This window comes from Sorghum bicolor, chromosome 3, assembly GCF_000003195.3.
Source record: "Sorghum bicolor cultivar BTx623 chromosome 3, Sorghum_bicolor_NCBIv3, whole genome shotgun sequence".
NCBI classification, from domain to species: domain Eukaryota; kingdom Viridiplantae; phylum Streptophyta; class Magnoliopsida; order Poales; family Poaceae; genus Sorghum; species Sorghum bicolor.
Window position 1 is genome coordinate 62644491 of NC_012872.2, and position 22059 is coordinate 62666549.

Below are 22059 nucleotides of genomic sequence, written 5' to 3' on the forward strand. Positions count from 1 at the left end.
ATGGAAGGAGTTAAGATGGGAATTTGATTTTCAGTCTCCATCTCTTAATTGGTTCATGGAGGGAGATAAGAAAGTGAGTTAAACTTATGTCCCATCAAGAGCATAACTCCCATCCAAATTACCTCTCTTCTCCCAAGGAATTAATTGGTGTGAGTTGGTACTCTGAACTTCCTGTCCCCCTTCCCACCTCCCCAAAACAAAACAAAAAACATTTCTAAACTCCTACTCCCTCCGTCCCTTTAAGAGTGTCGCTTAAGGCTTTGACACAGATATCAAGGATGAGCAAAAAAACCTTTGTACCCCTATCTTCTAATCATTGCTCTCCAATGTGTGACTCTCTCTCACATTCCTCCCACCTGCATCTTCTCGATCCAGATCTGGGCTTCAGCTCTCCCCACTGCGAAACTGGATCATCGACCTCGTGTGGCTGCACATGGAGGCTTGGGTGAGCACTCCGGCGCGTAGGGCACGCTCGCCCTCACGCGGCCTCCGCTGGCAGGTTCGGGGACAAAGGAGGGAAGGGGCCTGCCGGTATAGGAGAAGAAGAGGAGGGGGCACCGGATGCAAAGGCTGGTTGCTCCGCCTCTGCGTCGGCCGCGCGGGCGTCTCCATCTTCGCATGGGGCCGGTTGCTCCGCCTCACTAGTGCAGGAGAAGACTCACCTCATCGGCACAGGAGAAGAGGAAGGATGGTGCGGGCGAGAGGGACGGAGAGGACGAGGTGGGAGGAAGGGAGTGGTAAATGGGCTATGGCGTAGGGAGCAGGTGCTAGTGGGCGGTGCACTTGATGGACCATAGCCTAGAATGACACTTTTTATGAGACACCGTTTAGCTCCTACAACGATATTTTTAATGGGACAGAGGGAGTATCTACAAATTCTCATTCTCTCCATTCAATTACCCCAACCAAACCTGCCGAGGATTCTAGGTGACCAAAGCTAGCAAGGTATCCAAACCACCTCAAAGCTCTTTGGAGTTTCACAACAGCTATCGAGATAGGCAATATAGCAATTTTCTGACCTGGCAGATTTTTTTTTTTGAAGAAAATATTTGTAGTGTCCACATCTCAGGTAGTGAGCGAAATCGATCTGCACCGTTGGAAAAAAATTAATACAAATTGTGCAGACATCTTTATTTTGTATTAGCCAATAATGCAGAACTGTCCGTGCATATCCGCGCCCTTAACACCTCCCTGGATTTAATGCAGCGATAATCTCAAATTATTTGATGTAGTGACGTGATGCGCATAAGGAAGATACTACCCCCAGTCTCCAGCTCATATAAACCTGGAGCAAATTTCACGTGTTCATATGAAATTCAGATCCCGCGCGGACGACACTGCACCTTGCCACCTTGCATTGCCTGATCAGATGCGTACGACGCACCATCAGGTGACGAGGCTAGGGCCGTTCCGAAAAGTGAAAAGTTTTCGGTACGGTAGTATTTTCGTTTGTTTGTGATAGATATTATCCAATTATGGACTAACTAGGATCAAAAGATTCGTCTCGTGATTTACAGCTAAACTGTGTAGTTAGTTTTTGTTTTCGTCTATATTTAATATTTCATGCATGTGCTACAAGATTTGATGGGCACAGCTATTCCTTCGCATGCACATGTGTGACGCGTGCAGTACGTGCTGCTGGTCAGTATAGATGAACAGATGAGCAGCTACTCACGATGCGCCGATACGGATGTTCGTACGAGTACTGTACGCTCCTGCAACCACCGCGAGGTCCGGGATGCGAAACATATCCAGTTTAAATTTGATAGTTTCCAAAAAAACTTTAAGATTTCATTTCATATCAAAGCACATATATAAAGTATTAAATATAAATAAAAAATAATTAATTATACAATTAGCTAATAATTATAAAATACAAACGAAAGTGATACAATAATCAAATCTAAAATTTTTCGTAAACTAAACGTCTAAACGAGGCCATCGAGGCTTGTGAGCCTAAGCCACGGACGGAGGAATTACGGAAACTTCCACGACTCGTGAATTCCTGCCGTCCTGCGGCAGCAACTCTAGCAAGGCAGTAGCTTTTAAAAAAAAGACTCTAGCAAGGCAGCGACCACCAAGACCACGCCGGTGACCGCAGTGCGTCGCCCATCGAGTTTAGTGAGGACAGCGCGGAGACGGGGACCCGTCGTGGAATCATTGGAGCCCCCAGGCCCCAGGCAAAGGGAAAACGATGATGCCGCGCGAGGGAGTTGCTGGATCGCCTGACGTGGATCCGTGCTGTTCCCGTGTCCCAGCCAGCAGCCAGGCCCCACTTTGCGCGCGCGTCCCCAATCGCCTCATCCGCATATCCCTGCGGGACCCACTGGCGATCAGCTACCACTGCCCGTTCGCCACGTCCCCACACGCTCCCGGTATATATACGAGCTCCTCTTCCCCAGCCACGGTCGACCAAGTCGGACGGCGAGCCGCGAGCAAAGCAGGAAATAAACCAACTCGCAGCACAAACACACACACACACCATGGTGATGGAGGAGGCGGTAGACGGTGAGATGAGCTTGTCGAACATGGTGCTGGGCTTCATGGAAGATTTCGAGAGGGACCATCAGCGACGGTTGGAGAACGACGACGACGACGACGAGGGCTCCAGCGGTGGCGACACCGCCGAGAGCAAGGCCTTCTGGCAGACACAACATTCCCAGCTGCATGTAAGTGCTCCATCCATTCGTTCTGTGTCGGATTGCGTGTTGTTGGTCGAGAGATCGAGCGGAGAGGATGTTCCTCTTGGTTAATTATTAGAAGACGAACTGAGGAGGGATGCAAATTAATATGCGTGGATGTGGATGATGACACAGGAGGCTCTGGCCAAGACGAGCCCGGCCGAGAGCAGGATCCGCGCGGACACGGAGGAGGCCGTCAAGAGCATGCGCGCCGCCGCGGCCTGCTCCTGCACGGGAAGGGGAAGACCCGCCGCCCGGGACTGCCGGCTGTGCATGCTCCGGCACGTCGCCGACCGGCTGCGCGACGCCGGCTACAACAGCGCGCTCTGCAAGTCCAAGTGGACGCGCTCGCCGGACATCCCTTCAGGTAAACTGCTTTCTTCGCGTCGCGTCGTAATTGACCTCTCTTCATTCTACTGTACCTGTACCTCGTCACCGGTTTTTCGCTGAAATCACGACGATCACAAACGCAACAGTAGTTAGGAATGTCCAAATTATTATGGAAGAGGGAGATTCTTGTATGTGCAAGCAAACCTTTTTCTCGCGTACATACACGCTGCAACTGGCTGACTTATTTTGTTGTTGTTTAGCTCCTTGTCACATAGTATCACATATAGGGATTTTTTGTTTGTTTGTTTGGGCGATTAGAATTATACTAGAAGCTAGCTAGTAGGAGTAGCATGTTGCCAGTAGCGCCTACGTACCTGCTATCCTGTATAGACTCACATGGTTCACATGGACCTGGTCATCATCTTCCGATGACATGCGCTTGCCAATTGAAACTCCCTAGTCTTCTACTACTAACAAACAGCCAGGCAAATATCAGGAACGCGTCTCTTTCTCTCACGGTTCAGTGATAGCGGCCACCACTTGCGGCGTACGTCCACATCAACCCTGTCCGACCTAAGGAATTACAACACGTACGTTAGCTGCTCAACATCCCAAAAATCTGAACCAGATACATTCGATGCCGAACAAGTTGGTTCCTTCGTTCGTTCGTTCTGCTTCACGAGTTTGTTTGGCCATCGTCCGTTACATGCTGACGTGTTTAATTTCCGAAACGTGCGCAGGCGAGCACAGCTACGTGGAGGTGGTGGTGCAGACGAGGAGCGGCAAGGCGGTGCGCGTGGTGGTGGAGCTCAGCTTCCGCGCCGAGTTCGAGGTGGCGCGCGCCAGCGCCGGGTACCGCGCGCTGGTGACCGCGCTGCCGGAGGCGTTCGTGGGGCGGGCCGACCGCCTGCGCGGCGTCGTCAAGGTCATGTGCGCCGCGGCCAAGCAGTGCATGAAGGAGAACAACATGCACATGGGGCCCTGGAGGAAGCACAAGTACATGCAGGCGAAGTGGCTCGGCACGCCCGAGCGGACGGCGCCGGCGGCCGTGGCGGCGACGCCCGTGGTGGTTCCGTCGGTGACGGTCGTCGGCTCGCCGGAGAAGCAGACCAAGTTCAGGGCGTCCATGCTCACCTTCGACTTTGGCCGGAACGCGGTGGAGGTCGCGTGATGGAGTATAGATATATACTGCCGAGCTGCATTAGTAGTTCTACTTCTATATAGAGTGTCAATGTATACGGGAGGAAAAAAATGGTTTCTATAGAGTGCACCCCAGCCGAGTTTTAGGTTTTTGTCAGGATTCAGAAAGCCAATGTCGAAGGCCAAATCGGTAATCAATCGAGCTCGAGATAAGGCAAGCTTGTGACGTACTCCGATCGCGTCGCTGTAAGAGAGCTGCAAGCTCAAAGCTCATGAATTTTGTTTTAAACTGAAGAATGCCCCCTATTGTATTGTAAGGGAATGCAACCGAGCCTCACTACTCATGATGTGAGGAAATTACAGGAAATAACTATAGACAGGATTAGGAAACAACTGAAATTACATGTTGTTGCCTATCGGATTAGAACGGTTTGGAAGGGAGAAGATACTGAATGGTGACGTGTTACAACACTACTCATGATGTGACTATGTTTGAGCTTTTGGACCCAATGAGCAAGCCAGTTCTTATGACCATGAGTCTCCTGGCAGATCGAGCTTGGCATATTGTCAAGCGTCCCATCTCTGTCAAGAACAGTCTTAAACTTCTCCAGTATCTGAACTATTTGACAGAAGTCAGGCCTCTTCTCCGGATGCGAGGCCCAACATTGCTCAATTAGAAGTCGTACTGGTGCTGGGCAGCTAGTAGGAATTGGCGGCCTCACATTCTGAAAATTGGAAAAGTATGCTCATCATTTGGATTTTCCAAAAGTATGAAGAGTCATGAGACAAAATGTTTTTTTTGAAGTGTATGAGACAAAATGTCTATGTACTACTTTTGAAACTTCACCGTACAGTGTCGCTATTTAAAATGTCTCAACATATTGTTTCTTTAGCAAAGAACAATCTCTTAATTTTGATCAAGTCAGTGAATATGCATTACCATGCAGGGAAGGAAATGGGCATCAGGTTATTACCTTGTCAAAAACAGCCAAAGCTGCTTGAAATGGATTCAACTCTTCGTATGGTACCGTTCCAGAAAACATTTCCCACAAGATAAGACCAAAGCTGTAGACATCGACTTTTCGACCGTATGCCTTATGTTTCATCATCTCTGGAGCCATCCATCTGAATGTCCCAGTGTCATTTGCCAGAGGGTCACAGTACTCTTCTTCACAAGCTATTCCAAAATCAACGATCTTTGCAGAAAATTCTTCATCGAATATGATGTTATCTGGCTTTACATCACGATGGACAACTCCCTGTGAGTGAATGTACGCCATGCCACGTGCGATGTCCAAGCTAATTGAGATGATCTTGTCCAGGGGAAGAGCTTTGTGGTCCAGCTTGTGCAGAAACGCTCCCAGAGAACCACCAGAAAGGAATTCAGTGATGACGCAGAATGCTGGTCGACTGCTCCATGCTCCAACCAGCTACATAGAAAAAAATGTTGATGGAGTGAGGAGACTCATAAAAGCAAGAGTAGCTACTCTGTATCATGATAAAGGATGGTCTTTCATATCCTGAATTTCAGTGTGCTTGCACTCATTTGAGGGTGAAGTCGTTAGTTACCTTGATGACATTAGGATGATTGAGGCGTGCCAGAGTGGTGACCTCCGTGCTGAACTGTTTCTCAAGCTGAGCAGCCAGCTCTGCATCTTCCTGGTTATCAGGCTGTCTGGTGAACTTGACAGCAACAGGCTGGTCTTTGTAGATTCCGTGGAACAACCGGCTGTGAGCCCCGGACGCAAATCTGTGCCCAATGAGCAGCTGGGAGCGATCGATGGACCATTTCTCGAGTACCTCCTTCACGCTTCCGTTGGCATGGCCTCCCTTCTTCCTATGCTTCAGCTTGCCCGGCGGTGCCCTCACCGGCGCAGGCGGACCCCGCCAATCTTCCGGACGGTCCGCGCCAAGTCGTACGCCTGCACGAGTGCGGCCCATCCGCTGTAGCTAGCGCGGCCCAGAACTGGAACAACAACGGCGTCCAGGTACCGAGTACGTATGTTTTCGATATGTATGCAACTTTTTTTTTTCGATTCCGACTCGGACGCGGTATCAGGTACATATGCTTTACGTATGTTTCTCTTTTTTTCTTTCTTATTACAATTCTTTTCCCTCCGACTCCGTCAAGGTAAGTATGATTTTTTATTTTACTTTATTTTTTATTAATATTTATTTTATTTCTTTTTTTTTTTCGAATTATGGTTCTTATTTGTTTTGTGTCTTAGTTTTTCATTCTCTTTTCTTTGAATTTGTATTCTTTTCATCTTGTTTATCATTTTTGTTTTCCTTTTTTTACTGTAATAAAATTATTTGAATTATTTGTTTCTTTTTTCATGTTAGACTTTTTTTCTAACAAACATATGATTGTTCTATAGCATGCCTTCGGATGTTTAATTACTTTTTAATTTATTTTCTATTTTAGTAAAATTTGGAGACATGTCAGAATTTCCGAGCTTTCTTGGCATATCCGAGGAAATTTCCAACTGGAGCTTGCTGGTCCAAATGCTGGGTCGGAAATTCCGAATTCGAAGATCTGCTAACTTCTTCTTTCAATCCAAACATACTTGATCACATTCTTAAATCCATATTTCTTGCTCTTGACGAGAATTTAGCTTGGGAGCCGTTGGATCTTATGTGAAGATTGGATGCGGAGGGGCAAGTTGCGTCCTGACTTTCATAAGCAAACACCACCCTGCGGGCACTGTCGGCCCGGATCTCCTCCCCGCTCGCACCGCCGCAGCGCGCTCCCGCAGGCCGCGTCACCGGCGGCCCGGCCCTTGCTGCCCGCCTGCCCCTACGGCCCTACCACGCCGCGCTCGCCACCGGAGAGGGCCAATAGAATAAAGAAAGCGAAGCCAATGCAGGTCGCCGTCAACACCAGCACTGTCGGCGCTCACCAGCACCCAACAAAGTCCTCCTTCCTCCGGCCATCCCCTCCTTGCCGCGTCTACTTCCACGCTTCTCCACGTCCGAAGAACCTGAGGGCGATTGCCATGGCCACCAAGTCGCAGCTTCAGGAGCAACTGGTCATCACTCGGCCCGACGATTGGCATCTCCATCTTCGTGAAGGCGGTGTCCTCGAGGCTGTAGTGCCACACAGGTTCGTCCGATCGTATCTACTGCTTCGGTTTTAGGCGGTGCACGCCAGGTGTTCGACGTAATGTTTCTGAGGTTGTGTGGCAGCGCGAGGCATTTTGGGAGGGCCATCATCATGCCCAACTTGAAGCCCCCGGTGACCACAACGGCGCGGGCGGTGGAATACAGGGAGGAGATAATGAGGGCGCTGCCGCCAGGGAGTAGCTTCGAGCCGCTCATGACACTGTACCTGACAGACAACACAAGTCCAGAGGAGATCAAGCTCGCAAGTATGAAGTCTCTCTATGCAGTAACATACCTGTTCTCCAGTTTTTGTTAATCTTTTGAACTGAAGCATCGTCTTTACCTAGTGCTATGCCGGCATGTAGTTGTGGATCAGCTTCGAGGGCCGTGGTGATAGTGTTTTGTGCACATCCATTTGGTCCTGAATCCTAACCAGTAAAAACCCAAACAGTAGTCAGCGCTATTGTTAGTTTAACTGTCTATTAGTGCTGGAGAGCTGTACACAATGCAGATGTGCACTTATGCAATGAGTTTGTTGCCACATACAATACGATCTGTTGAAAAATTTGTCCAGTGTGTTTAAAATACCAGCTGTTGTGTGCATTTATGGATTATCTGGACAGTGATGTTTATGTTCCATGCTATTTGGTTTTAGGAAAGAGTGGTATAATCTTTGCTGTGAAGCTATATCCTGCTGGAGCAACTACCAATTCCCAAGATGGCGTCACTGATATATTTGGGAAGTGCTTGCCAGTCCTCGAGGAGATGGTCAGGCAGGAAATGCCATTGCTTGTAAGTAGTTTTGGCGCATTGCGTCCTCGACACACTATTGACCTTTTGATTTTGATTGGAGTTTTGATCCACATGATTAGTCTCTACTGGACATATCGGACATATCTGTTGAGCGATTCTTGCTTCTAGTTAATAATTTGGTTTTGCCATGCTGCCTTGTGCAACATCTTTTATGGCTATTTGTGATTTTTCTTCAGGTTCATGGAGAAGTCACAGATCCACATGTTGACACCTTTGACCGTGAGAAGGTTTTCATTGACAAAATATTGGCACCACTTGTACAAAAACTTCCACAGCTGAAAATTGTCATGGAACATATCACAACCATGGATGCAGTGAACTTCATAGAATCATGTGAAGAAGGTGCTGCACTAATGCTGGAATGGCATTATACTTCCCTTTTCTTTTCTATGGGAATGACATTATACTTCTTCCCTTTTCTATGAGTATAACACTTTCACGTTCCCAGGTCATGTTGCTGCAACAGTGACTCCCCAGCATCTCCTCCTCAATAGGAATGCTTTATTTCAGGGTGGCTTGCAGCCACACAATTATTGTTTGCCCGTACTGAAAAGAGAGACTCATAGTATGTTGCAATTGCCCTCCTATTAGAAATGCTACCATTTGTTATAAAAATGCACAATCATATTTCTTTTTCTTCATGAAATAACTAGAATTTCTTCAGAAATTATGAAAACCGCTTCTTAAACATGATGATAATGATTTTTGGTTAAAAAATGTGACCAAATATCCCTTCATCAATATATAACTATAGATTCATAACAATTTATTTACTTACATTTTTCTGTTGCCTGATTAAATTTGGGTATTGGCTATCATTTCAATTAACTGTCATGTAAAAAAGTTTTTTATTATGTATTTGTGCCACACTCTGACTATAACTTTTCTGAATCATCACCCAGGGCAAGCTATTGTATCTGCTGTAACAAATGGGAGTAGACGGTACTTTCTTGGTACTGACAGCGCTCCCCATGATAAACAGAACAAAGAATGTTCCTGTGGATGTGCAGGAATATATAGTGCTCCTGTTGCCTTGTCTCTTTATGCGAAGGTATTTGAAGAGGTAATCTCTATCTCCAGCATTCTCATGCTTGTTTCTGGGAGAATACATGACCGTTTTTCATCACCATTACTATAATTCAAGAAAATCATCTTGCTGTAGATCGGTGTCTGTTATATACATGACACTGAAGTTGTAATGATCACAAACTACACATATGCTTTTTGATTGTTTATTTTTCTGGACATGTTTCCACTATTTCAGGCTGGTGCCCTAGATAAGCTAGAAACATTTACAAGCTTCAATGGCCCCGATTTTTATGGCCTCCCAAGGAACACTTCAAAGATTGTCTTGAGAAAGAATGCCTGGAAAGTTCCTGGAACTTATAAACACAGTTCAGGGGAGATTGTGCCTATGTTTAGTGGCAGCACCCTTGAGTGGCTTCCATCTGATCAGCCTAAAGAGTAAACAGTATGCATTATTGTACCCAGCAGTTGGGGGAATCAATAGGTGGAGTTTTTCTAGTTCTTTTTCCTTTTTCTGTTAGAATCAGCATAGCAAACTATTCAGCCATAAGCAGCAATTCCTGAAGGCAATTGAAAGCAACTGCGAAAGATTTGCTTGTCGAGTTGTTATTGGATTGCAGTACAATTCTGGAAGTAGTTAAAAGGTCACATTGTATGGTTATCAAGGGTAGTCTACTGCTCTAGACACCATAGCATCCATGGTTTCAAAGGCGACGAGGCGTCCACGTGAGAGCTGGGTGTGCCTGGACACCTAGGTGACAAGGTGCCACTGTTCCCCAAGGCGAGCTGGGTATGCCTGGTGCCTAAGTGACGCCTTTGAAACGGGTAGCATCCATAATAATGTAATGAATAAATATCTGCATTGCAGTTACATCGTCATATACTCTTGCAGTCCCTTTAACACAACATTTTCCTCTTATTATTACTTCTGAATTCTGACTTTCTTTCGGGCAACCGGTGTCCAGTTATTCAGACTTGCAGAGGATGTATTGTATTACTTCTACCAGCATCTCAAAAAACATACTAGTGAATTACATGCGTCAAAGCGTATGGCATAATTAGTTTAGTCAAACATTAACATAATGGTTGCTTGAGATTGAAATAACTCTGCTTAGGTGGCTTACCACAAAGAACTTTCATGTTCAGTTTTGAACCAAAAAAAAAAACAGAATGAAATTCGAGGTATCGGCTCAAAATTTTCATATCAAAAATTCTGTGACAAACACAAAACTCTAGATATTGTTTACAATTATTTTCTGCTCTTCTTTCCACACACCGATCAGAGACTATCACTAGGATTAATATAAAACCATCTAATCAGATCAATGCTCCATAATTCACTCAAGCCTGACTAAATTATGGAATAAAGCGGCATAGGTGAGCTCAGCTCACCATCTCATCTTTTTAATCTAAAGAGAGAATTATCCGTCAAACCCATCATTGGCCAAACATCCTGCAATAACATGTAAATACAGTATTGGAGGTCAGTGCAGCAATCCTATTGGATAGTAGTTCATTAGATAAGATAACGAATGCAGGTGTAGTAATTTCAGAGCTACATATTCATGTGCAGTTACCATGCATTGGAATCATGAATTCAATAAGAGTCCTCAGATTTTAATCTCATACAATTAGTGGCATTTGATCAAACAACTTGGAGCATGGTACGATGGTAGTCTAGCGGACACAATACTGATCAGATCCATGAGTTGTTCCTGTGTGTGCAAGAGAGACATATACCTAGCAAAGTGTGGTTGGAGGCCTAGAGCCACATAGGTGTCTAGGATTTGGGCTAGAGGAGATGAAAAAGATAACATTATGTCAATGATTTTAACATCAACAGAGAAAAATGCCTTACGAAACATTAAGGTTGGAGCTACCTCCCAATGTTTCATAAGGTAATTTTCCCTGTTGATGCCAAGCATGATGATGGTGGAGATAAGCATGTTCAGGGAAAAAAAAAGTGGAGATAAAACAAATAAGCATTGAATTAAACAATGTAGATGCTTTAAACAGAAGAAATTCAAACAAATCCCTACAGCTATGCAATCTCAAATCTTCATGACATTGTGTGAGCAGCATGAAAACTACATTTGGCTTTACCATCCTGACATTCCTGAAATTTGTGAGGGATCTGGGACAGAGAGGAAAGAGAGAGTGGGTCGAGACAATTGAGACGGTGGGAAAAAATATAGAGAAAAAGATTAGCAAATGACATGTGGGTCCCACATGAGGGAGGGGGGTAGTTTTTCTCCTACTGGTGGAGATGTTCTTAGATCCTACAATAGAATTGCTGGCATCAGAATATCTTGCCTTTCAATTCAACAACATGTAGATGCATTTCTCAAAGGCAATTCTCTGCAATCCCTCGATCTCAGAAATTGATAAACATGCAGCACAATTGATTGGTGGTCTAAATTAGAAACCAATGAATAATTAACTATGTAAAATTCAGTTGGATTGCCAAACGATGATCTTCATTTAAGGACATCTCAATTGAAACCCCACTAGTAACGTCCACTTCATAAGAAACCCCACCGGTAAGGAAAAAGGTCCTCAAATAAGAAATTCCATAAGCTCACTATATTACTAATGGAAGATAAGCCATATTTTTTTAGGCACTGAATAAGAAAGTAACTTAACATAACATTAACACATGTCTTGAGAGAAAGTAATGTACATATCTATGTTGTATCATTGGCAAATGTGGAACCTAATTACATATAAGTAAATGAACAATTTTACCTTCCTGCAGTCACATCTTCCTCACCAGTCTCCCAGTGCACCATAGGCCTAGAATGCACATAAGTTTGAAAACTTTGAAGTACCAAGCGAGAAGAGTACAGGGATTTGAAAACAGCCGGTAGGTCTTTGGTATGTCATTTGCACAGCTAGTGTTAAATGGACAAGTTCGCTCAGGTGGCCTCAAGTTAGCCATGGATCTTGGTTTTGATTTGCACAGAGCTGCACATTGGTACACCTATTGTAGCCCACCCTGGTCGCCACAATCTGTCAAAAGTACAATGTCGATGAGGTAGAGCCTAGGCACTAGAACCACGAGGCCGAGGACTGCCTGTACCAGCCCGACTGGAAGAAATGAGGTTGTCGCCACCTTGCTGGCAAGAGATTGGGTAAATAGTAAGCATCGATTTCCAATCCAACGCCCAAAAATATTGTCAGTCAGGTCAGGTGTTCATCCCACTATAAAGAGTTATGGTCTCTTGAGAAAAAAAAAGGTGTCACCAGGTGTTCCTTCCACTATCATCCACATCCAAATTGTCGTCATCGTCATTGCGGATTGAACTCAGCAGTGCTCGTAGCTCACGAGCACTCACAATGCCCTTCTGCTCCATCTCCCTCGCTAATCTGTCAGCTTCCTCCCGCTTCCCGACCCTGGACAACTCCTCCACCAATGCCCTCCTTGTGATGTCATCCACCACCCTCCCTGCTCTGGCCATCTCCCACATCACCCGCTCTGCGTCCCTGGCCTCCCCAGCCATAGCCAACGCACCGACGAACGCATTGCACGCTGGCTCTGTCGGCAGGAGACCGTTCCCGCGCATTTCATCGAACAGCTCCCGCGCGTTCCTGGTGCGGCCCTGCGCGCTCAGCCCATGCACGAGGTAGCTGTACGTGAACGCATCCGGCTCGCACCCGTACAGGGGCCGCATCTGGTGGAACAGGCGCAGCGCGTCGTTGAGATGCAGTGACTGCGCGTAGCCCCTGATGAGCACATTGAGCGTGCGCGTGTCCGGCGGGATCCCCTCCTCGAGCATCTGCCTGAACAGCGCCGTCACGTTGTCCATGTACATGTAATGGACCAAGGTGTCGCCGCCTCCGCGCGACAGCAGCGCGGTGAAGAGCGCGTGGTAGGTGTCGGCGGAAGGGCGCGCTGCGGGGTCGGCGGAGGCGCGCATGAGGGTGTAGACGTGGAAGGCCTTGCCGAGCCTGCCGAACTGGCAGTAGAAGTAAAGCGCGTTGCGGAGGAGGGGGCCAGGGGAAGAGAGCGAGGGAAGGAGAGAGAAGGATAGCGCGCAGGTGCGGTCGAAGTCCGCGTAGAGGTCGGCGGTGGCGAGGCGTTTGATGGCGACGAGGAAGGGGGCAGGGTCGGGACGGAACGCGGGGAGGTGGAGAGAGTGGGTGAGCAGCGGGAGGAGGAGGCGGGTGTCGGAGGTGGAGGCTAGGAAGGAGGCGAGCACGGGCGGGGTGAAGCGGGACGGGAGGGATGCGATAGCTGCTGAGACGGCGTCGGGGGAGGGCGGCGCCGGGTTGGCGCCGCGGTGCCTGCGGCGGAAGCGGTGAGGGGTGCGGCGAGATCTGGTGGACAAGGGGAGGTGGCTGGAGAGGGAAGCGGGGACGGGGGGCGGAGCCGCGCGGAGCAGGCGGCGGAGGAGCGTCGTCATCGCGATCGCGGCGGAGGGCGAATTTGAGTGACGACTGAAGACGAGCGGGATAGGGAGGTCAGAAACACACGCATTCAGGCCCAACCGCCCAAGGCCGTGACTAGCCGGCAGGCGGCAGCTGCTACCCGCCTAGCCTACCCCCACTCGGCCACACAGACCAGCACACGGCCGCTGGGCCACACCGCCACACAGAGCAGCAGGCAGCAGCACCGGCCACAAGGGGAGGCGAATTCAGGTTGGCCGGAGCCTGGAACGAGGGATGGCTGCCGCCTCGCTCGCGTTGGCGAGTCCTCTCCGGCTTCTCCTCCGCGTCTCTCGCCCGCGCGGAGCCATCCCCGTGCCGTGCTGCTTCATCTCGCGAGGTAAGCCCGAAGGCCCATCTTATCTTTCGATTTTGCCTCTCCGCTGACGCTTGGCCCACCCGAGCCAGGACGGTATAGCACCGCCATTGCCGTCGCAGCAGCTAGGGATTCGGCGGTGAAAGGAAGCGTGGACAGGAATTCAGCAGAGGAAGTCAGGAATATTCTGGATATGGTAATTTGTTTTTCCCCTTTGACTATTGAGAAATCAGGGTCAGTTGGTGGTCATCGAACTGTCTGACTGCTAGCATTAGTAACCTAGGCCTTGTTTAGTTCACCCCAAAAACCAAAAACTTTTCAACTATCACATCGAATCTTGCGACACATGCATGAAACATTAAATATAGACGAAAATAAAAACTAATTACACAGTTTAGCTGTAAATCGCGAGATGAATCTTTTAAGCCTAGTTACTCCATGATCGGACAATGTTTGTCAAATAAAAACGAAAGTGCTACAGTCCCGAAAACCGAACTAAACAAGGCCCTAGTGACTACTGACTAGTGTCTGTTGGACATAACTGGCTTGTAAGAGTTTGCGTGTGAGCATTGTTACAATGGAATCAGGCGCTTCCATTGCAAAACTGTTTCCAGTGTTGTTCCAGCTTTAACTCCTAGAGAATATTGGATTGTATGGAAAAGGGGCAATGAGAAATCCTCAAAGTCTCCTTTTCTTTACTGTTCTATGAAAATGTTTGTCAATAAGAGTGTCCATCTTGTGCATGCAAAACTAAACTTTCAAATTCTGTTCTCACTCTGAAGATAGGAAGATCATATGTTGTCTTTGTGATTGATAATGAGTGACAATAGCTCTGGAGTTGGCAAATGCACATTGAAATCCAACAGATAAAGCAGATGGAAAAGCAACTGGATCCTGATTCCACTACTAAGGGTATCATATCTGGCAAAAATATTGCTGAAGTCTGTAAATGATAGCGAAAACAGAACTCCCTAAACTAATATCTGGTTGCCCTTGTGATAGCTAATAGGTGAGAGCAGTTCTGGAGTCGGCATGCATATATAAATTCAGTAATAAGCACATGATGGAAAAGAGTATTGCAGATGAAAAACATATTTACTGCTCTCTGAAAGGGGAACATATCCTGTGCAACTCAGCTTCATGTGCAACCTATGCAACCAACAATTAAGGCCACAGGATCTAGATCTAACGTCTAAGGTTTTTTTCACTTAAACCCTTCCATCTGCATACACACGGGTTAGATTTCAATCCACAGGTGGAGGGATTTAAGTGAAAAAAATCTCAGACGTTGGATCTAGATCCTGTGGCCTTAATTGGTGGTTGCATAGGTTGCACACGAAGGTGAGTTGCATATGATACGTTGCCCTCTGAAAGATGATGGAGAACATATCACAAAATAAGATCTGGTTGTCCTTCCAAAAGAAAATGGACAAAAGTGAATAGCCACTACGTGATCGTATTGCCTTTGTTGACATGGTTGCATGCTTGCATAGCTTCATGTCACACAAAATTTTATTATTATATTCATATAATCATGGAAATTTGTATTTGAAGGAAACACAGAATACATGGCTTTAACTACATTTTCTTGTTTATTTTAGCATTCCTCAGAAATATATGGTTATTCTTGCTATTTATGGATTCATATCAACATCCTTATGCAGGCACAAAGGGCTTCCCAACGAAGAGATGTTTTCCACACCAATTTTCTTACTCCGCCTATAGTGAAAGAGGCTATGCTGGCAGTTGAAAAGTTAGCAGATATCAAAGCAGTAGCTCAGGGTGGTTACCCTCAGGTCAAATTTGATGACCCAAATGGTAGTTTGTTAATTGCCTCCATTAGCCTATCTAGTTTCTCATTCTTAAATTTATCTAGGCCGAGAGGTGCCGAATCTCTGTTGGACACCCGGACTTCATGACGAGTAACCCAGATGTAGTTGCTGCTTTGAGGTTTTCTCAGTTTTACCTTATAAATCACTGCTATCTTCTATATAAGCTGACATTTAGGCCAACCCAGCATATCAGGGAATTTCCGGTTGGAACCCTGTTCTCATGGTGACTTTCTTGGTGCTATTCTCGGGACAGGAATAACAAGGGAGAAAGTTGGAGATATTCTTTTGCAGGTGCACAGCCAATCACATGTCTTCTGATTTCTGAATGATTTGGTCATTTCCTACCTTTTTCCCTTCTCGTGATGTCTATTTCTATTTTTGTTAGGGGGAACGAGGTGCCCAGGTTCTTGTTGATCCAGGACTTGTTGACTATCTGATTTCTACCCTTGAAAAGGTGGATTGTCTTACAAATTGTGCTACTGTTCTGTACTTGTCTTTTGCTTAGTTGATCCCTGTTTTTCTGATCAATCTGTATGATGGAGAAGATCTGAGATGTTTTATTCCTGTTATGTTGAGAGTTTGGGCTAAATCTGTGTTTGGTTGCTTTGGTCTGCTCGTTGCAAACCAATCTAATTTACCGTCCTTTTCCGATGGGAGTTTTTCTACAGGTGGGGAAAGTTGGTGTTTCATGCACTCAGATTCCTTTGCTTGCTCTAGAATATGAACCGCCAAGGTGAACTCATGTTCTCATAACTTTATATAAACTTTGAACTCTTTTTTCAAATTTTATGTTGTAAAAAGTGGCACAAATGACTTAATTTTTCCTCTAAACTGCAGAACCAATTCGTTTAAAACTGTAGAATCATCGCTCAGGGTTGATGCCCTTGCCAGTGCAGGATTTAAAATCTCACGCACAAAGCTAGCTAGCTTGATAAGGTATGAACTTTGAGGTGTCAATTGTCAACTTAGCACAATTGTTTTGTTTGAACTTTGTTCTATTCTAATGTGAACTATGTCCATGTCGTCACTGCCTATGAATGTTAATTATTTTTGCTGGATTCACACTCTTTTGCTTGTTCAGTTCTGGTGATGTTCGTGTGAATTGGACACCAACAACGAAAAATGGAGTTACCCTCAAATCTGGAGATGTTGTTTCTGTCAGTGGGATGGGAAGGTTAAAGGTAATTGGACAAAAAAAAAAGATGCGATGATTTCTCTTAAGATGTTTAAAACTTGTACGCGTTTAGAACTTAATTGTTATTCTCAGTTCAATCTGATACTGCTACTTTCTTGCTATTGCTTGAGAGGCCTTTCCTCTATGTTGTTTCATATATGTGTTGAAATCTGCTTCTTACTTTTTAATATGCTAGCAAACATGCCCCATGCGTTGCAACAGAATGTACAACTTGTGCGATCATTTGGACCTTCCTGTGCCAGTTATAATGAACTACCTTGTTGGATTTAATTGGGCTTGGCCCAACATTTTTTTCGCTAACATGCGTCAGGGCACAAGTTTTTCATTAAGAGGAAAGGAGTGAAATAATACACGGTTGAGACCTAGGAGTAGTCCGGCAGTGCAAGATGCAGACCGTGGTAGCCCTAGACCAAGCAGCACAGAAAAGCTCCTTCTGTGAAGAAGCTAGACTGCAGACTCGTAGATTCAGTGAGGAAAAGTGCCCTGTCTTTGTTTCTTGTATAGCTGCCCTAGATTAGTCCTGCAGCCCACCTTGGGCTGGCTTCTCTGTTGTTCTTTGCTGCTCCTTTGAGGCCCCGTTGTACAGTGTTGTTCTTATTTCCTTTTGTAATAAAACTTACAGTGGGGTCTCCCCTGCTGTACTTTCTGCTAAAGAACCAGCAGCACTGAATCCCCTTAAGATGGAGGAACCATTGACAGCCTTTCTAAAAGATAATAGATTAAACTCAGCAAATAAATTATGTTACCTACTGTGTGAACCTATCAACTTGGGAGTGAGTCGTGAGTGACATGCCGTAGGTACAACAGAGGTAAATTCATGCCCTAAGACTCAGCTCACTAAAAAAAGTAAAAACCATATTCGCAGAGTTTTGCCCATTTCTGGCCATATGGTTGCCTGACATTGTGTTTTTAGCTTTAGGATTGTAGATAGCATGTTTGTCATTGCTCTTTGCAAATGTTTTTTGCACCTTATTGGTGTTCCCTGCATAGGCCAGGCAAGGCATGTCTTAGTACATGCCTTTACCTCCATGTTCAATTGGGCAACAGGTGCATCAGTGTCCAAGCGTGCAAGCATGTTTGTGCTCAAGCGTGGTGGTAAATTTCTGGATTGGGATAGCTTAGCGATAATGTCCCTTACTGTAAATTTGGCACTAACACTGACACCATATCGAACCATCTCGCTCATGATTACTGTGACATCAAGAGCCTGCTTCATCACTCATTGGTTTTTAACCACCTAGAAATCGTGCTATTGTTCCACCTCAAATCGAGGGTCCTTTGTCTTAATATACCTATTTATGGTCCAATGCATCCTATAGGCCTGTGGCATTTGTTAAGGTGTTGAATGCGCCACAGAGCTAATCAGAGAAAGAGTAGCAAATACCTGAGACCGTATTGGCCACCATATCAAAATCCACATGCTGCTAACAAGTAAACAGCCTCACCTGTCATGTTTTCAGACGTGTAGTTTCAGACTTGCATCATTTAAAGTTTTCACCGGCAAGTTTCTCATATTGCATTAGATGGCTGGTGACTATCAAATATGTATTAATGAAAAACTGTATTGTGACATTTGGCATTTAACGGTTTGATGTGTTTGCAGACTGCTTCCAACAGGTTCGTCCTTAGATGGCTTTCACATGCTGCTAAACCTGAGCTCAATATTTTTTTTTCTCGAATACACAGTAGAACTGCATATCATTGCATCAAGCTGGAGAAAAAAATATTTACAAGACACAAACTCACACCGCACCTTACTTGTCCAGGAACACGCAGCTGAAGCTCAATATTTCCAATGAAGCCATTTTTTTTTTGCTATTTAGTGAAGTTTGTGGTATCATTATTGATCTGTTGCTCTCTCCCATAGCTCGAACTGATGTGAAATCTAGAGAATTAATTGAGCATCTTTTTGTGTTCTATATCAATGAAGTAAATATATTGCTTTGTTGACAGTGAGATCTTCGAATCAGATGATAGACAAATAGGCCTAGTATGCATGCCACTGAATATTTTTATTGTTTTGCAAATTTCTAAAGTCCATTGTTTACTTAAATCATAAAGTCATCTGCTTCATTTATTTATGCTTCTTGTTCATTTCTTCTCTAGATTGGAGAAATTGTAACTACGAGGAAAGGAAAATATGCGGTTGAGTTGATTCGCTATTTGTAATCATGGGACTGGTCTACTTTCACGACTGAAGTTAATGGTACACATTTTCTTCATCTATATGTGACGAGAATCATGTATTAAGTATTACATCTCTGGGAAGTTGAAAGTGATGCACACATCTGAGTATATTTGTAGCATTCATTGACTGCTTTAGCTTTGGAATGCAAATGTTCTTATAGGTCAAGAATTGCATAAAGTCGTCAGTGTACATTCAATATTTCAAACAATAAGCACCAAAGGGCCAGATTACTTGCAGGGGTCTTCCATCGCATCTGTGTTATCACCAACATAGCCTTGTTCAACTTTTATGCAATATTGAATCACATCTGCTTCTGTTAGGACTTCTGATCTGAAGCTTAAAAGAAAATGAGATAAGGTTTATGAGTGAAAGTACTGTTCGCTGATTTATTGTGAGAGAAAATACTGCTGAATGTCTTCACAACAGAAAAGGGAACTCTTTTTTCTGTTGTTCCAACTTGTCATAGTAAATAGCATACCCTTTTCCTTGTTTGAAATCTCACTAGGCTGCCTGCATCATAACGTGTGAAATGATTATGACGAGATGACATAAAACCTTTTGCAAAAGGAAAAGTGGATAGCTACCAGTCATAGATCCATATGCCTCTCAATGCTAAAAGGCTTGGCAGAGAACTATTGCTTTTTACTTGATCTGTGGTTCTTGATTGCAAAATCATCACAAAGTTCAGTTTCCAAAGCTGCAAATTGTGCAGGGTCTTAGTATTGTTGCATTTGGCTTGTCTCAAGGTTACTCACGCTGAGCTTGTTTTCTTGGGAACAGGTTGAAGAAAAGGTTCCGTGGCTCCTGTGTTCGGACTTTTTTGTCAAATTATTAGCTATATACTACGGGATCTCACAAAAGACATGTACTCATAATCCTTGTACACCTCAACTAATTGATATAGTTTCCTGCTAGCGCTAAATGCTCTATATGTCGGTGCGTTTGGTTAGATGTAGGAATGGGAGTTTAGAAGTGGGTAGGTGTATAATTTTTTGTTTGTTTGTTTGGTGGGAATAAGAATTTTGACTGGATGGGCTGGGGGCAAACTCCCAACGACTTTTTATGTGGAAAAGGTGGATGCCCCCGCACTGTTCATCATGGTTATGTACAATTTTTCACTTGCAAGTCTCAAACCCATGAATTCATTTTCCAGTTACCACTGGGCCTGTTTGGAACGTATGAATTTCACAGGTAAAATGTAGGAACAGAGAAAAGTTCTGGTGTTCCAAACAGTGTCTTAAATGCTTTCACAAGCCAACTTCCAAGTGAATTTCCTTCTGCAGGAATTGCTATTGCTGATTCTCATGCCCTGTTCCATTGTTTGCCACTTGCCAGAGGCACCGTATGTGATTGCCCTTGTTTAGAGTCAGAGAGAGAGAGAGAGAGAGAGAGAGAGAGAGAGAGAGTACCATGGGCCTTCAGACTGATAAAAGCTGCAACGACTCTCCTGTTTTTAACAACACAATATGCTAACTTCGTGTGTTTTATCTTTGAGAAATATCCAACAATATCTAACGAGCTGCTACCGGTAGTGGCGTCGTGCGAAAAGCAGGACATCACATGTTTGTAAAGGTTTTGTGATGTATCCAGCCTTGTGGAACTTTGGATGCACTTATGTTGACAGCCAGCAAGCAAGGTGTTGTTTATTGTTTGTTTGAACTTTGAAGCCCAGCAATTAATTGGCCAGGCACAACAGCTACAGCTACCTTACAGTTTTCTTTGGAGGAGGTACCAAAAGCCTCCTCACTCACGTGCTCCTACTAGTGTAGACCTTTTGTGTTGCTTAGTGAAAACTGAAATACCTGGGTCTCAGATGGGAGCACGAGCTGGCAAACCCAACGGTGCTTTGTCACCTCGTGACCTCTTCTGCCAGAGGAAAACAAAGCAAGCCGAACCCATCTGAGCCTGTTCACAGTCTCATGGTATCCTAATTGCTAATCCACTACAAATGGAGTTTGCCATGATGGTTGTTTTGCCTCGGCATGAGGTTGTCAAAAAGATACAAGGTGCATTTGGTAAAGATGACCACTTTAAACCGGACCATTCTCAAAGCAATTTCTTGAAATGTTTCCGATGAGGGCACTCACAATGCAGACTCTATCATATAGTCTAAAGTTATTTATTATCTTAAACAATGTGGACTTAGAGTCTAAATAAGACTTGAAGTCTTATTTTTTCTACCTCTTTCTTCAATAAATATGCTGCCACATCAGCAAAATACCATAAATAATATGTAATTAATTGTTTTGGACTCTGTGACAGAGTCTTGCATTGTGAGTGCCCTGAGTTGAATCAATGGAAAAGGTTAAGGGCGGGCTGCACTTTCCGGAACTGAATCATGCTCGTTTGGACACTTCCCCAAGAAGTTTACGTTTGGACACTTCCACAAGAAGTTTACTTTGAGCCGGTGTGAAGATAATCTAGAGTAGAGCCTTGTCTCTGTCTCTGCACTGTCAAGTCCCAGTTTGCTTGCTCCAGCTGCTTGGGTATGTTTTTGTATCTAGTGAATCTCTTGGTTTCTTTTGCAGTCCAACTAGTGGAAAATAGCACTTGTTTTGTATCAAGGAAAAGCTGTAGTAGCTTCTCTGGATGTGCCATTTGTAAGGCAAGATTAGTGTGTGACAAATTTGACTAAAGTCTAAAGCTCTAAAATACGAGTCAAGTTGCCTTGGTTTCTACGCTCGCGAATGCTTAAAAAACACACAAACCCAATGCCTGCCTTTTTCTTGTCCTCCTCCTAGCTTGGCCAATAGGAACCTCGCAATGCCTCCTTATTCCCCAACGAAGACTTGACCATTTCGGAGGAGGGTTCGAGACGATTTTAGGCTAGTCTCAATGAGAGTTTCATTTGAGTTTTATTTGCATTAAATAGGTTGCCACATAGACTTTTTTTGATGACATGACAGTGTATTTAAGAAGAAAGAGAAGAATGAGTTTCATCTAGATGAAACTCTCTTGGCACGGTTACCAACTCTCTATGAGTCTTGGAATTAAATGCCTATGAAACTATG

At 44.9% G+C, this 22059-nt stretch overlaps 5 protein-coding genes across 8 annotated transcripts; 3 read left to right on the forward strand and 2 right to left on the reverse strand.

Annotated features, from left to right (window-relative positions):
* Window positions 2393–4474, forward strand: LOC8075566. 3 transcript variants are annotated; one of them, XM_021457845.1, is made up of 4 exons: window positions 2393–2669; window positions 2817–3048; window positions 3508–3601; window positions 3752–4474. In XM_021457845.1, the coding sequence occupies exons 1-4, from the start codon at window positions 2484–2486 to the stop codon at window positions 4233–4235; spliced, it is 996 nt and encodes a 331-aa protein (XP_021313520.1). In that variant the 5' UTR covers window positions 2393–2483; the 3' UTR covers window positions 4236–4474. The 3 variants fall into 3 exon arrangements, with proteins under 3 accessions (XP_021313520.1, XP_021313519.1, XP_002456349.1); XM_021457844.1 differs by having other exon boundaries at window positions 3508–4474; XM_002456304.2 differs by lacking the exon at window positions 3508–3601.
* LOC8062182 (serine/threonine-protein kinase HT1) lies at window positions 4537–6131 on the reverse strand. The gene is made up of 3 exons (XM_002458434.2): window positions 5721–6131; window positions 5126–5581; window positions 4537–4876 (listed from the first exon to the last, which is right to left on the reverse strand). The coding sequence occupies exons 1-3, from the start codon at window positions 6090–6092 to the stop codon at window positions 4565–4567; spliced, it is 1140 nt and encodes a 379-aa protein (XP_002458479.1). The 5' UTR covers window positions 6093–6131; the 3' UTR covers window positions 4537–4564.
* LOC8075567 (dihydroorotase, mitochondrial) lies at window positions 6785–10025 on the forward strand. Its single transcript, XM_002456305.2, has 7 exons — window positions 6785–7254; window positions 7338–7519; window positions 7909–8045; window positions 8243–8408; window positions 8515–8631; window positions 8969–9129; window positions 9331–10025. Exons 1-7 carry the CDS (start codon window positions 6800–6802, stop codon window positions 9532–9534), a joined length of 1422 nt encoding a protein of 473 aa, XP_002456350.2. The 5' UTR covers window positions 6785–6799; the 3' UTR covers window positions 9535–10025.
* LOC8062183 (pentatricopeptide repeat-containing protein At2g27800, mitochondrial) lies at window positions 10264–13537 on the reverse strand. Of its 2 annotated transcripts, XR_002451599.1 has the most exons (3): window positions 12336–13537; window positions 11838–12208; window positions 10264–10545 (listed from the first exon to the last, which is right to left on the reverse strand). XR_002451599.1 is itself a non-coding variant. In XM_002458435.2 (2 exons), the coding sequence occupies exons 1-2, from the start codon at window positions 13493–13495 to the stop codon at window positions 12073–12075; spliced, it is 1296 nt and encodes a 431-aa protein (XP_002458480.2). In that variant the 5' UTR covers window positions 13496–13537; the 3' UTR covers window positions 11654–12072. The 2 variants fall into 2 exon arrangements, 1 of the variants encoding a protein (XP_002458480.2); XM_002458435.2 differs by lacking the exon at window positions 10264–10545 and having other exon boundaries at window positions 11654–12208.
* LOC8075568 (putative RNA-binding protein YlmH) lies at window positions 13453–20204 on the forward strand. Its single transcript, XM_002456306.2, has 11 exons — window positions 13453–13857; window positions 13926–14029; window positions 15498–15629; window positions 15710–15783; window positions 15851–15956; window positions 16051–16119; window positions 16334–16398; window positions 16503–16601; window positions 16747–16846; window positions 18967–19066; window positions 19829–20204. The coding sequence occupies exons 1-10, from the start codon at window positions 13755–13757 to the stop codon at window positions 19027–19029; spliced, it is 915 nt and encodes a 304-aa protein (XP_002456351.1). The 5' UTR covers window positions 13453–13754; the 3' UTR covers window positions 19030–19066; window positions 19829–20204.